The 13,062-nt window shown below is 36.1% G+C and overlaps 1 protein-coding gene across 1 annotated transcript in view; it reads left to right on the forward strand.

Annotated features, from left to right (window-relative positions):
- LOC136806971 (dynein axonemal heavy chain 12-like) overlaps nucleotides 1-13,062 on the forward strand; it is a 68,751-nt gene that overhangs the window by 35,219 nt on the left and 20,470 nt on the right. The window contains exons 45-65 of the mRNA XM_067063549.1: nucleotides 1,530-1,722; nucleotides 1,911-1,973; nucleotides 2,489-2,706; nucleotides 2,898-2,976; nucleotides 3,142-3,198; nucleotides 3,313-3,434; nucleotides 3,945-4,137; nucleotides 4,362-4,523; nucleotides 4,742-5,076; nucleotides 6,743-6,842; nucleotides 7,011-7,154; nucleotides 7,416-7,592; nucleotides 7,973-8,194; nucleotides 8,388-8,528; nucleotides 8,942-9,112; nucleotides 9,310-9,528; nucleotides 9,744-9,889; nucleotides 10,539-10,611; nucleotides 10,896-11,037; nucleotides 11,280-11,472; nucleotides 11,712-11,904. Of these exons, the coding sequence (XP_066919650.1) occupies nucleotides 1,530-1,722; nucleotides 1,911-1,973; nucleotides 2,489-2,706; nucleotides 2,898-2,976; nucleotides 3,142-3,198; nucleotides 3,313-3,434; nucleotides 3,945-4,137; nucleotides 4,362-4,523; nucleotides 4,742-5,076; nucleotides 6,743-6,842; nucleotides 7,011-7,154; nucleotides 7,416-7,592; nucleotides 7,973-8,194; nucleotides 8,388-8,528; nucleotides 8,942-9,112; nucleotides 9,310-9,528; nucleotides 9,744-9,889; nucleotides 10,539-10,611; nucleotides 10,896-11,037; nucleotides 11,280-11,472; nucleotides 11,712-11,904 (3,343 nt within the window). The remainder of the gene's footprint in view (nucleotides 1-1,529; nucleotides 1,723-1,910; nucleotides 1,974-2,488; nucleotides 2,707-2,897; nucleotides 2,977-3,141; nucleotides 3,199-3,312; nucleotides 3,435-3,944; nucleotides 4,138-4,361; nucleotides 4,524-4,741; nucleotides 5,077-6,742; nucleotides 6,843-7,010; nucleotides 7,155-7,415; nucleotides 7,593-7,972; nucleotides 8,195-8,387; nucleotides 8,529-8,941; nucleotides 9,113-9,309; nucleotides 9,529-9,743; nucleotides 9,890-10,538; nucleotides 10,612-10,895; nucleotides 11,038-11,279; nucleotides 11,473-11,711; nucleotides 11,905-13,062) is intronic.

The raw sequence follows: 13,062 nt of genomic DNA on the forward strand, positions 1-13,062 counted from the left end.
CGACTGCAACAAACAGGTCTTCTTTTTGGTACCCCATTATGATCTTTATCCATCCAAAAGTTGTTGGGATTGTTAGACTTGCAATCTGCTTTCCCCATTTGTGTCACCAATAATCTCAACTTGTTTGGCCAGATAGGTACGCTTGATGCTTTCGCTTGACATATTTTCAATCTAAAAGTAAGTTAGAAATACTGAATGCTACTCATAAGCCTTACTGTAATTTACTTGAAATAGGAAATACATTGTAAATTTGGTAATTTTTTATTCGAAGTACGAAAGTACAGGAAGTATACAATTAAGACCGGGAAAAAGAGCGGCAACCCACCTTCTCTTGAAGAAAGAGTTTTTCCTTTACTCGTTTAAAATGTTCTGCCTAATTCGTTTGAAATTCTCTAAGGCGTAATTCACCTCTTGGAAACGTCTTCAAATACTTAACATTTTTCTTTCAAATGAAATAAAATGATTCTACCCAGGAAATTAATCTAAGATCAAGAAATGGTTCTACTACTTTAAACTAACCAGCTGTAGAAACTCTAAATATTATTATTAACTTACTTGTCATTTGCGGTGAAATGAATGAAACAATGTCCACCAACTCGGTCATTGGCAAGGGAGCATGATGGTGAGAAAATACCATTGCATGTTCTATCCCTCCATGACCTGATCAAAGGACTGTTTAAAGTTGGACCTTCTCTCAAGTAACATGTGATCCCTCGGCATCCTAAGCTAACAGCTTGACCTGCACCGTTTGTTATCCCAAACCCATTCGGCAGAATCGCGATTATTAACGGGAACAGATTGAGTAGAATCAAATGCTTCATCATCTTTTTTCCCTCAAAAAAATCTAAAAAGAAATTCAAATGTTACAGTTAGTCATGTACGTGGCTCACGGAACGGGGATAAAGTGATAAGATGTCTTTTCTTCGCCTAAGATGAGTTGTTTTTCATAGAGTTCTTCGAGTTATGAAAATTTGCTAATGATTATCTTACCTTTGAGTGTGTATGTGTTCTTTCTTAACGTTTTTCTTTTTTGTGTGTCCCGTTACCTTATACAAAACACTGCATATATTTCGCTCTCACTTGATCTTTTTATACCCTTTCCAAACGTCAGTTCTCTATGGAAACTAACCTTTTTGGTTAGAGCTTAAACGCAGCACATGGTCCAGTACTTAAATTTTAAAATGAACTTCCTTATGTAGTTAGGCTGGGACCTTAGTTACTTAAATTGAACTAAATGAAGTCAACTTTTCTTGGCATAGAGAAGGAGAAAATGTGTGGCCGTCAACACTTTATACCGCACGATAATTGAGCTCATTGCAAAGGCTTTTAAAGATTTTTATAGAACTTTGACCAAGAAATGTTATCAAAATTCGTGACTACAAGCTGTGGATACTATATTTTCTTGCTCAAAATAGCTTAAGGATCTGAAATGTTTACATATTTTTGCCGGACTTTCCTTTAAAAATTTTCTTAAGATAAATGTCATGCGTGTCATGCGTTATTTATGTGATGATTTTCTTTCTTTAAAGGTATGACAAGAAAGATACCTCACGAATAACACTGACCGACATTCAGCTTATTTGTGCCATGGGTCCACCCGGTGGTGGTAAAAACCCTGTGACGTCACGATTCTTACGTCATTTTAACTTGATCAGTATCACAAAGTTTAGTGATGAGTCGATGACCAAAATTTTTGGAAGTATCGTCAATCATTACTTTAGAGTAAGTCAAATGGGCTTTTCCAGAAATTTTCCGTACTTCTGTACTTTATCCTGTACCCCCTGGACCTCATGGCGATTTATCCAACATAATCCAACGATTTATAGTGCTATGTTCATCTATTCGTCTTCAAAGAAGTGATATTGTCGTTGATAGCCTGGCCATTCAGATTATTTTTCTTGATGTTTCAGGAGACAAATTTCCCAGGCGAGTCTTTTGCTCTCGGATCACAGATTGTTTCCGCTACACTCGAGGTAAGCTTCATCTGTTTGTATCTCTGACATTATTCTTTATCTCGGTTCCAGTCTTTGAAATTAATGCCTCCTCAATCTGCAGTGTGTTAATGTGACGTATAATTTGCCGTATTTCTTAACTGCGATAAAATAAAAGTCAATGTTCCTTTGAAATACCGAGTTTATGTATGTGTGTTTCTCTGCGACGGAGGCGGTAAGGTTCTAATTTTAATCTGATTCCTGACTGACTGAGGACGACGGTAAATCAGCACTTTTATCGTCCTCGATTTTGCGGGTCAAAACTGCGGGCTATTCCAAATCGCTTCCGTCACTTTACCGTCCTCAAAAGTGCAAATACATAAACTCGCTAATTTCTTCAAAATAAATGTTTTATCGCTTACACCAAGGAAAGAATATTGTATAAATTTACTCAGTATAAAATCAGATCCACGGTAGCTCTATCCTAGGGAAATTTTAGTCCATTATAATTATGTTATAGCCTCAAGACGAACCAGATGTTGTTTTTTATTTTCTAGATGTTTAAAGGGGCGGTTAGCAATCTTCTTCCAACACCCGCCAAATCACATTACATCTTTAATCTTCGAGATTTCGCTCGCGTTATCTATGGAGTGTTATTGATCAAACCACAATCACTGGCGGACAAGAAAACGTTAATACGTCTATGGGTACATGAAGTGTATCGTGTGTTTTACGATCGTCTCGTAGATAATGCTGACAGAACTTGGCTATATGGGTGAGTTTCACAGATATCATACTCCTTTAAACACTAGATATGATAGCTGATCACAGATTGTTGTTAGGACTGTCCAGAATCAAGTAGTTTGAGATCAGTGGGGAAGCTTCAATATACCAAATGTCTTGCTTTATAATCATCCTGTCGTTCGTTATTTCATTTTATTTTATTTTTACGTTCTTCGTGTTTAGTTCAATCAAGGAGGTAGTGAAATCCCAATTTAAAGATGATTTCGATAAATTGTTCAAACACTTAGCTGCTGGAAACAAGGTATCGCTCAATCTTCATATTTTTGCATTTTCCTTCTCCCTTGTACTCGTGAGTTTTCTATCAAACATATAGGCGTGACCGTGATAGTAGATAGTCTATGGTCTGCTTGCAACTGTCAAGTTTGTTATCTCATAGATAGTTAGTAAATATTTCCCTTTTTTTTAGTTACAAGAGGATGACATGAGAAGTTTAATGTTTGGTGACTACACAAATCCTGACGCCGTAAGAACAGCTATTATTCTACAACATGTAGTATTCGAAAGAAGATCAATTTCAATAGAAATCTGTCAGGTTCTTCGACTATTTAACTCAATTTCTTTATCGTCAATTTTTCAGATTGGTGAAGATAGATTATACCAAGAAGTGACCTCTATTGATGAATTATACAACACTATTGAAGGTTGTTTAGATGAATACAATCAAACGCACAAAACACAGATGAACCTTGTCATCTTCAGGTAAACAATCTCACATGTACAAAGTATGATTTCGTTAAGTTTGGTTAAGAGGTTCACCCTTGTTTATATATATGAAGTGTACGGGTTGAACTTCTTTTTTCAGTTCTGGTCGATCGCAGTATAGCGGGCTGAACATTTACCACGGATCTTAATTAAGATAATGTGGGGAACGACTTTTGGTAGTTTTTTCCCCACATTATCTTAATTAAGATCTATATCAACGGGTTCTCATTAGGTCTTTCTAATTTTGAAACTGTTCTAAAAATATTCATGAAGAAAAGATATTTGCTATAAAGTTTCTGACCTTTAAAAAGACCCGGTGCTAAATCAAAATTGTTTGAGAAAAATTAGATCTAACGCTCTCATTTAAAACCACATCGAGCAGTGAAACGATTAGTGTATAAAGATCAAAGATTTTGGTTGGCTGGGATAGAGAAAACTTTCAAGGTTTTTGTAGAGCTCAGTGTTTATTGTTTGATTGTGTATACTTTTGACTTGTGTCTTTTTCAGATACGTTCTTGAGCATTTATCACGTATCAGTCGTATCATTAAACAAGCGGGTGGAAACGCCCTTCTGGTCGGTATGGGTGGCAGTGGGCGTCAATCTTTGAGTAGGCTGGCGGCCGCCATCGCCAACTTCAATGTTTTTCAACCAGAAATCTCCAAGAATTATGGAATGCCTGAATGGAGGGACGACTTGAAGGTAATTTTTCATGAAAATCATCAATCATCACCGAGGACTTTAAAGTTTTAAGAATTCTTTTTATTGTTTTACCTAAGTGGTCGGTAACTGAAATCCTAGCCATGTGCTCTCTTTCTTGTCGATAAAAAATCTTTTTAACTGTACTGTCCGTTCGAAAAATCTGAGATGAAACTAGAGTAAGCAAATTACCGTTTTAAACTATTCTTATTCTTTTTGAATCATAGAATCTGTTGAAATCTGCTGGAGGTCACGGCAAGCCAACCGTCTTCTTGTTGACAGATTCTCAAATCAAAGAAGAATCCTTCTTGGAAGATGTGGACAGTTTATTGAACACTGGTGAAGTACCCAATCTCTTTGCTGTTGATGAGAAAGCTGAACTAATCGAGGTAAAGAAAGCCCCAATTCAAAACGAATCAGGTTGTCATAATTACGGTACCCCTACAAAAATCGCTCATTCTGTTGAAAGCGTTGGAATCTAGTTCGCTCAACATCGTTCTAATGTTGTACTAGATCCTTTAAAAAGTGACTCTTCCTGCTTTAAAAATGTGGCCAAAACTCTTTGCTGAACTAACTTTTCTTCTAAATGATTTCCGTTTCTTCTTAGCTTGTGAGGGGGTCGGCAATTGCCCAAGCTGCCGACAAAAATGCTGAATTTTCACCTCTGGCTTTGTTTAATTTCTTCGTCAACCGATGCAAAGAAAACCTACACATTTTACTTTGCATGAGTCCTATCGGTTCACAATTCACCAACAGTTTGAGGAAGTTCCCTTCATTGATCAGTTGTTGTACCATTGATTGGTTTCAACAATGGCCAGAAGATGCTTTGGAGATGGTGGCTAATAAGTTCTTGGAGAAAATAGAGATGAATGACCAGGAACGCAAGAATGTGGTTCCCATCTGCCAGAGTTTCCATACTGCTGCTTTGAAGTATTCGGAGAGGTAGAAATTTAATTATTTTCCGACTTTTTTCAATCCGTGACCTCTATTTCCAATACTTGTCCCCACTACAGTCCGATTTTATTAGTGACTTGAAACGCCAATTCGCATTCTTTGTTTTTCTTTTTCAGTCCATTTTTTATCATATATGCTTCTCTTCATAAATATGCCTTGATTTTTGGACCTACCGGGAGGTCCTTTAATTTGACCGTTGTCCGTTCGTCTGTTACAAGCTTTTCTCGGGATTGGCTCATTAGTTTTTTTTAATTTTTTGCACAATGATACAAAATAGCAATGCCTGAAAAGTGACGGAGCCCGATTTTTGAAAAAAAAATTTGGGGGGGGCAAATTTGGGCCAAAAACTACCTAAAAATAAGGTTTTTTGGACTTAGTGCAAAATTGCTTCATTAGTTTTTCCTGATTTTTGGCAGAAAGATAGAGTGCAAGGTACCCTAAAATGTGGCTGAAGTAATTTCTCTCGGAAAATTTTTTTTCGTCGTCAAATACAGATTTTCGCAAATTTGGGCCAAAAACTACCTAAAAATAAGGTTTTTTGGACTTGGTGCAAAATTGCTTCATTAGTTTTTCCTGATTTTTGGCAGAAATATAGAGTGCAAGGTACCCTAAAATGTGGCTGAAGTAATTTCTCTCGGAAAATTTTTTTTCGTCGTAAAATACGGATTTTCGTTTTTTGGGGAAATTCCCTTTTACCATTTTCCTGTTAGCAGCTTTTCTCGGGATTGGCTCATTAGTTTTTTTTTATTTTTTGCACAATGATACAAAATAGCAATGCCTAAAAATTGACGGAGCCCGATTTTTGAAAAAAAAAATTTGGGGGGCAAATTTGGGCCAAAAACTACCTAAAAATAAGGTTTTTTGGACTTTGTGCAAAATTGCTTCATTAGTTTTTCCTGATTTTTGGCAGAAAGATGGAGAGCAAGGTTCTCTAAAAAGTGACTGAAGCAGTTTTTTTCGGAAAATTTTTTTTGGCCGTAAAAATCAGTTTTTCTTATATGGGGAAATTCCCTTATGTCATTTTTAGGGAAAAAGAGCGTTTCTGGCGATTGGATCGATATTTTTTTCTGATTTTTTGTACTTTGATGTAATATGGTAATACTTAAAATCTGATGAAGTCCTATTTTCAAAAAATAATTTTTTGGGGCAAATTTGGGCCAAAATGTGCCAAAAAATGGGGTTTTTTGGACTTTGTGTGAAATTGCTTCATTAGTTTTTTCAAATTATCTCTAAAACGTAACTAAAGCTTTTTTTTCCGGAAAAAATTTTTTGGCTGTAAAAATCGGATTTTCTTATTTGGGGAAACTCCCTTTTGTCATATTTAGGGAAAATGAGCATTTCTCGAGATTGGCTTGGTGTTTTTTTCTTATTTTTTGCATAGTGCTATAATATGGTAATATTTAATTTCTGATGGAGCCTGATTTTCGAAAAAATAATTTTTTGAGCAAATTTGGGCAGAAAAGTTCCTATATTCAAGCTGCTCATTACACTTTCTTACTCTCTTGCTATTTGTCCTACTTTTATCTGATTTTGATCACCAGGTAGGTCCGTTCAGCATGTTGCTTGTTATTCTTGTAAGTAGCCGTCAATCGAAGTCCTCGTATATGCCTTGATTTTCGTCAATTGAAATCCATCGCTACCTTTTCTTGTTTAGGTTCTTGAACGAAGCAGGTCGTCATAATTACGTCACTCCCACATCATACTTGGAGTTGATTTCTGCTTTCAAAAAGTTACTTAGCCAAAAGAGAGAAGAGGTAATATGCAATATGAATATCATTAAGAAAGCTTCAAATTCATTTATGTAAAGTGGTGCATTTTTCACAAATTTTTCTTTCATTTACACGATAGTTCGCCTGATCAAAACTTGTCCGTCTCATTGCCGAATTATAAATTAGATGTATTTATTTCTTCCCTGCTCATAGATTTGGACAAACAAGATGCGATATGAAGGAGGTTTGGACAAGTTGGCGTTTGCTGCATCACAAGTAGCTGACATGCAAATCGAGTTGGAAGATTTACAACCGAAACTGGTCGTTGCTTCTGAAGAAAATGAAAAGATGATGAAGGTCAGTAAAAGACCACTTTTCACAATAACCCGATCCCTCTTTTCCATTTAGTTCAAACCTTTAAATTACTAATTTCCAGGGTGGTTGGTGACGAGTGCTTAAGGAATGTACTTCGAAAAGAATTCTCAGGCTTTTGAAAGTGTACATTGACTGTTTGTAAGGCTCGGTGAGAGAGAAAATACAAAATCTGGGTATTATTTTGTTTTGTCCACACGATATCAGATAAAAATGACACCAAATAATTTGTCCCTCTATCTGTAGATCATTGAGAAAGAATCAGCGGTCGCGGAATCGCAACAACAGATCGTTGCAGAGGATGAAGCTGTAGCCAATCAACAAGCAGGAGAATCACAAGCACTCAAAGATGAATGTGAAGCTGAACTCGCTGAAGCCATCCCTGCCTTAGAAGCAGCTATATCTGCTCTCAATACACTCAAGGTATTTTTCCTCCACCCTTCCAAATTAAGTAAAAGGCAAGATATCGACATAGAATTCAGTCAGACGAATTTACAGACCAGTTTACCTTATGGGGGAAAACTTCGTCGGGGAAACTTTCGTCGGGGAAAATTTTCGTCGGGGAAAAATATTCGTCACTTGCTGGTAGTTGGTAACGCATTAAGGCCAGGGAAAATTTTCGTCACTTGGTCAAAATTTCGTCACTTTTTCCCGACGAAGTTTTCCCCGATAAGGTATCCAATGATTGCAAACAGTATAGAAAAAACCCCATCCAGAAAATGTTATCGACAAAGCAACCTTTAACTATTCTCATACGTTAAACCTACTCCCTGTCATTTTAACTTATTCCGTTTTCTATTCAGCCGGCTGACATCACTATCGTCAAATCCATGAAGAGTCCACCGCCAGGAGTCCGGCTCGTCATGTCTGCTATTTGTGTCATGAAAGATTTGAAACCCGATCGGATAAATGATCCTTCGGGATCGGGGAAAAAGATTCCCGATTATTGGGGACCATCTCTGAAGATGCTTGGAGACATGAATTTCTTGAACTCGTTGAGGGAATTTGATAAAGATAATATTCCAGTAAGTGAAAAACTCCTTTGGCTAATTAAAGTAGTTCCTGTTATTTGGACACACTAAAAGAAAGTATTTTCAAGACGGAAGTTTTGAAATTTCCTTCATTTTCTCAACTTCTCAACTTTATATTTTACAACACATTTACCGTGTCCTTAAAGGTAGGTCTAATAAATATTATCCGTCGTGTTCATTATTTTAGCCGGCGATTATCAAAAAGATTCGTACCGAATTCATCACCAATCCCGAGTTTGATCCAGTCAAAGTACGAAATGCATCTACAGCTGCTGAGGGGCTTTGCAGATGGGTACAAGCAATGGAAATATATGACCGTGTTGCAAAGGTATCTTCAAATTTAAAACAGGATTGATAATTTTTCCACCTGAATCCGGTACACAATAATTCCAATAGCTTTTCACTTCTATTCTGCTGGATGCTCTAATATTTTTTATCTTTCCTTTTTGGATCACCAAAAGCCCTTCCAAAACCCTGCTTGGGGATACTTCCCTCCCTATCCACTAAACGCAACCTTCATGAAAAGTCAGTCTAGAAATATGCTGCTATGTGGAACAAGCATAATACCGTATTAATTCGAATAAACGCCCTGGGCGTATACTAAATATTTTGGATTCCAGGATGTGCGTTTATTATTCGAGGGGGTGTTTATTTGAAGTAATACGGTATTCAGATATGAAAAGCTAAATTGAAAATATTTCAACAGAAAGATTTCAATGTTATTTTTAATGTCTTCACTAGGTTGTCGCACCCAAAAAAGCGAAACTGCTTGAAGCGGAAACCACTCTTGCCGCAACAATGGAATTGTTGAACGCCAAACGTGCTGAGTTGGCGGAAATCGAAGACAAAGTTCAAACGCTGAAGAATCAATTCCAAGAAATGACGGATAAGAAAGCTCAACTCGAATTTCAGGTAAGTTCGCCACTATATTTTACCTCTGCGTTAAATAATCATTTATTCAAGAAACATTTTAGTCTCTTAACATCGCTTCTTGTTATTCTTCCTAAAAACTCCCACACTGATATTAAGAAAAAACTAGCGAAACACCTTTTGAACCTAGAGTCTAATTTAACCTTAATACTAGAAATATTCTCTTTTCTTTCTACTAGGTTGATTTGTGTGCCAAAAAGTTGGATCGTGCTGAAAAGTTGATCGGTGGATTAGGTGGTGAAAAACAGCGTTGGTCGGCCGCCGCTAAAAATCTTCAGAAGATTTACGATAATTTGACTGGTGATGTATTAGTGTCTTCGGGTGTGATCGCCTACCTTGGTGCGTTCACTTCTTCTTTCCGTAAAGAATGCTGTAATCAATGGACCAAATTATGTTTGGTGAGTTTTATGACTCCACATTTATTTGTTTTGGATCAAACGGTGATAAAAGTTGAGAAAGTTCACTGCCTGTGTGGTCACTTGATTTTCGCCTTTGTATCGAAGGTTCAATTTCTTAAACTCTTAAACTAGAAACTGAGATTTGATCCCCATGCGCGTGTACAAAAGGTTACCTAAATCTTAAGAAGTAACTTCTCATTATTTGTAATTTTCAGACTCTTGGTATCAATTGCTCAAAAGATTTCTCGTTGAGTAAAGTTCTTGGTGAGCCGATCAAAATTCGTGCATGGAACATCGCTGGTTTACCTACAGATAGTTTCTCTGTGGATAATGGTGTCATTGTTGACAACTCACGGAGATGGTAAGAACTGTACAATATGCTCAATTTTTGAAAGGGATGATCAAAATATGAAAATACAGAGTAAAATTTCCAATCTCTTTGTCCATTTCTTGAAAATCAAGATATTTCAGCTTAAGGTGAAAATTTTGGCCAGTGGTGGTCAATTTTATCCGCACTATAAAACGTACTATACGCACTAACCTTTATATATCCCTGGACCAAGCAATATCCGCCATCTTTGATTGGAGTTTTATTGGAATTGGTACCCGAGAAGAAGCCATTGCAATGTTAAAAATTAACGTCTAACGCTGCTACATCGTCAAAAGAATTTGAGAAAAAGTAGACCTAACGCTCTCGATGCATTTACACCACTATCGAGTAGTGCCGCCATTAGGGTAGCCTATACTAGACGTCACGGCTTTTTTTCTACGCTGTAACGTCTATTCCACTTTGCGACTTTTTCGAATGTTTTGCGTGCTCGAAGACTTTACTTTTTTTATAGGTTGATACCTTATGGTGATATGAAAATCTTAGTTTTAAAAGAGATATCGCGAAAAAAAACACTTTTTTACAACTACAAATATAACTAAAATTGAGTAGATAAAAAGCCTGAAAACTTATATGTTGTCATGTAACAATTTTCATTGTCTTCAATTTTTTCTTTATCCAGGCCATTGATGATCGATCCGCAAGGTCAAGCCAACAAATGGGTTAAAAATTCTGAAAAAGAAAACCAACTATCAGTAAGATCATTTCCTTTCGCTCTTCTCGATAACAAAGGGTAACTTTCTTATATTGGAACCCAGTATTCGGCTTTATCTCTATTATTTAAAATGATCAAATTGAGGAGGTATCTTATAAATCTCTTGCTCATCTCAGTATTCGACCGTCTGATTGTAGCCTGAGGTTTAAATTTGGAGTTATTTTAATGTTAAGTGAATCAAGGGTGCAGGTATGTTGTATTAGCATTTGATCCCTAATTATCAAAGAATATTCACTTCAGTTCGATTTATTTTTATTGCTTCAGGTTGTGAAACTATCAGACGCAGACTACATGAGAACATTAGAAAACAGTATTCAATTTGGAACACCTGTTCTTATCGAGAACGTTGGTGAAGAATTGGATCCTTCTCTGGAACCTTTGTTATTGAAACAGATTTTCAAGCAAGGTAATATCTATTGGCGCCGTGTGGATGGGTTATGAAGTGTGAGAGTTCTTTTCATTGAAAACTAAATCTCACTCCAATTATTATTTTTTGGTTTAAAGTATTCGATGATTTTGAATAAGATCCGAAAAAAGATGCACTACAGTGTTCTCGGAATTAGCTTTACTTGTCTGTGGTTATGCAAAAGCAAGAGAAATCTTATCTTTGAATTTCTTATTCTTCTTACCTTTTAATCTTACAATCAGGTGGTGTGATTTGTATTCGTCTTGGAGAAAATGTGATTGAATATTCAGCAGATTTCAAATTGTACATCACCACCAAGCTACGTAATCCTCATTACTTACCGGAGATTGCCACCAAAGTCACCATCGTCAATTTCATGATCACACCTGAAGGTTTGGAGGACCAATTGCTGGGAATTGTTGTTGCTAAGGAAAGGTAAATCCAGTTACGTCTACTCTGACGTTTTGTTGCAACAATTCCTATAGTGCTCCATTAAGAAATTCATTCATTTTTCATTAACTCTTGTTAGTTTAGGTATAAACTTATTTCTTTCTTTTTTATGATTTTTGTTGGTCGCCAACCAAAATCATAAAGAAAGAAATAAGTTTATACCTAAACTAAACTCTTGTGAATTGCAGTTGCAAAATAATAATCATTTTTCACAATTTTTCCAGACCTGAATTAGAGGAAGAGCGACAAGCTTTGATTGTTCAAAGCGCTGCAAACAAGAAACAACTTTCTGAAATTGAAGATAAAATTTTGCAGACACTTTCGTCGTCCGAAGGGAACATTTTGGAAGATGAATCGGCCATCACTATCCTCGATTCGTCCAAAGTTCTTTCCGATGACATCAACAAAAAACAAGAGGTATTTTTTGACTAACTTTTTATTATATAATTTACAAAAAAAGCCAGCACTAGCAAATTCAAATTACTAAGAATAAAATTTAATATTAATATAGCAATAATTGTGTCAAACTGTGATGTTGTGTTGTTAAAAAGTCGGACTAAATTTTTTGTTGTTCTGAAAAACGGAGTTTGAGTTAGAGCTGTTTGAATTATCATTAATTACCCCATTATCAGAAATAGTCTTATTGGAAACTTATAAGGGAAAGTACCTAAAGACCAAATAAATTATAAAATATCATGAAAATTTTAATATACTTTAAATTTTAATCCATTTTGGATTTCCTTTTAAATTTATCGGAAATCTTTTTCAAAATGAAGGATATAATCAGGTACCATAGTGGTGAGATGAGTTCTTCGGTGTATCGCGAAACAAGTTCGATGGAAATCATCAATTCGTCGTGGCTAAGTCCGTAAATATACGATACAGAGCGCATCGCATTGAACATCATGTGTATGCAGAGACAGTAATAAGATACAAGATCTAATTTCCGTAACAAAAACATAGATTCTTTGAAAGGATTCATTTGGAAATGAAAGTAGATGAAGAAAATGAGCACAGGCATAACATAAAATGTTCTGGTGACTGGGTTGATTAGAAAGATGGATAACGCGCTCACAATAAGACGTTCCATCAATCTCCACGATTCCCACCAAATAAAATGACTTTTGTATGGTTCTTCGAAAATTTCCTCGAAACGATATTTCACTCTATGACTCAAATCGTATTGCACAGATTGTAGGTATTTGTCTTTGAATGAAAGGTAACCAAATGTTACTATCATCAAAATAGGAAACGTCAATCCTATTAAGAAATACCATAATGGTATCCTTTTATGACGCAATAGTTGGTACCCCATTGCAATCGAGATAGGGAATGGTATTACCCAGGCTCCAAGAAATGCCATGTTTAGAATTTGCCAGTTTTGATAGCAAGTGATCGTACCATCAATGTACAAGAATGTCTCTCCTCCCAAGGTTCTACAATTGATCAAATTCAATGTGGTTCTAGAAATATTTTTGTAACAGAATGTTACCAAGACATAGTAACCAACCTGGCAAGCTTCGGATGTGTATGATTTGCCTTTAAATGTTGAAAATCTTTCAACTATTTTCGAAA

Source organism: Clytia hemisphaerica, unplaced genomic scaffold (genome assembly GCF_902728285.1).
Source record: "Clytia hemisphaerica strain Z4C2 unplaced genomic scaffold, Clytia hemisphaerica genome assembly, whole genome shotgun sequence".
Taxonomy (NCBI): Eukaryota; Metazoa; Cnidaria; class Hydrozoa; order Leptothecata; family Clytiidae; genus Clytia; species Clytia hemisphaerica.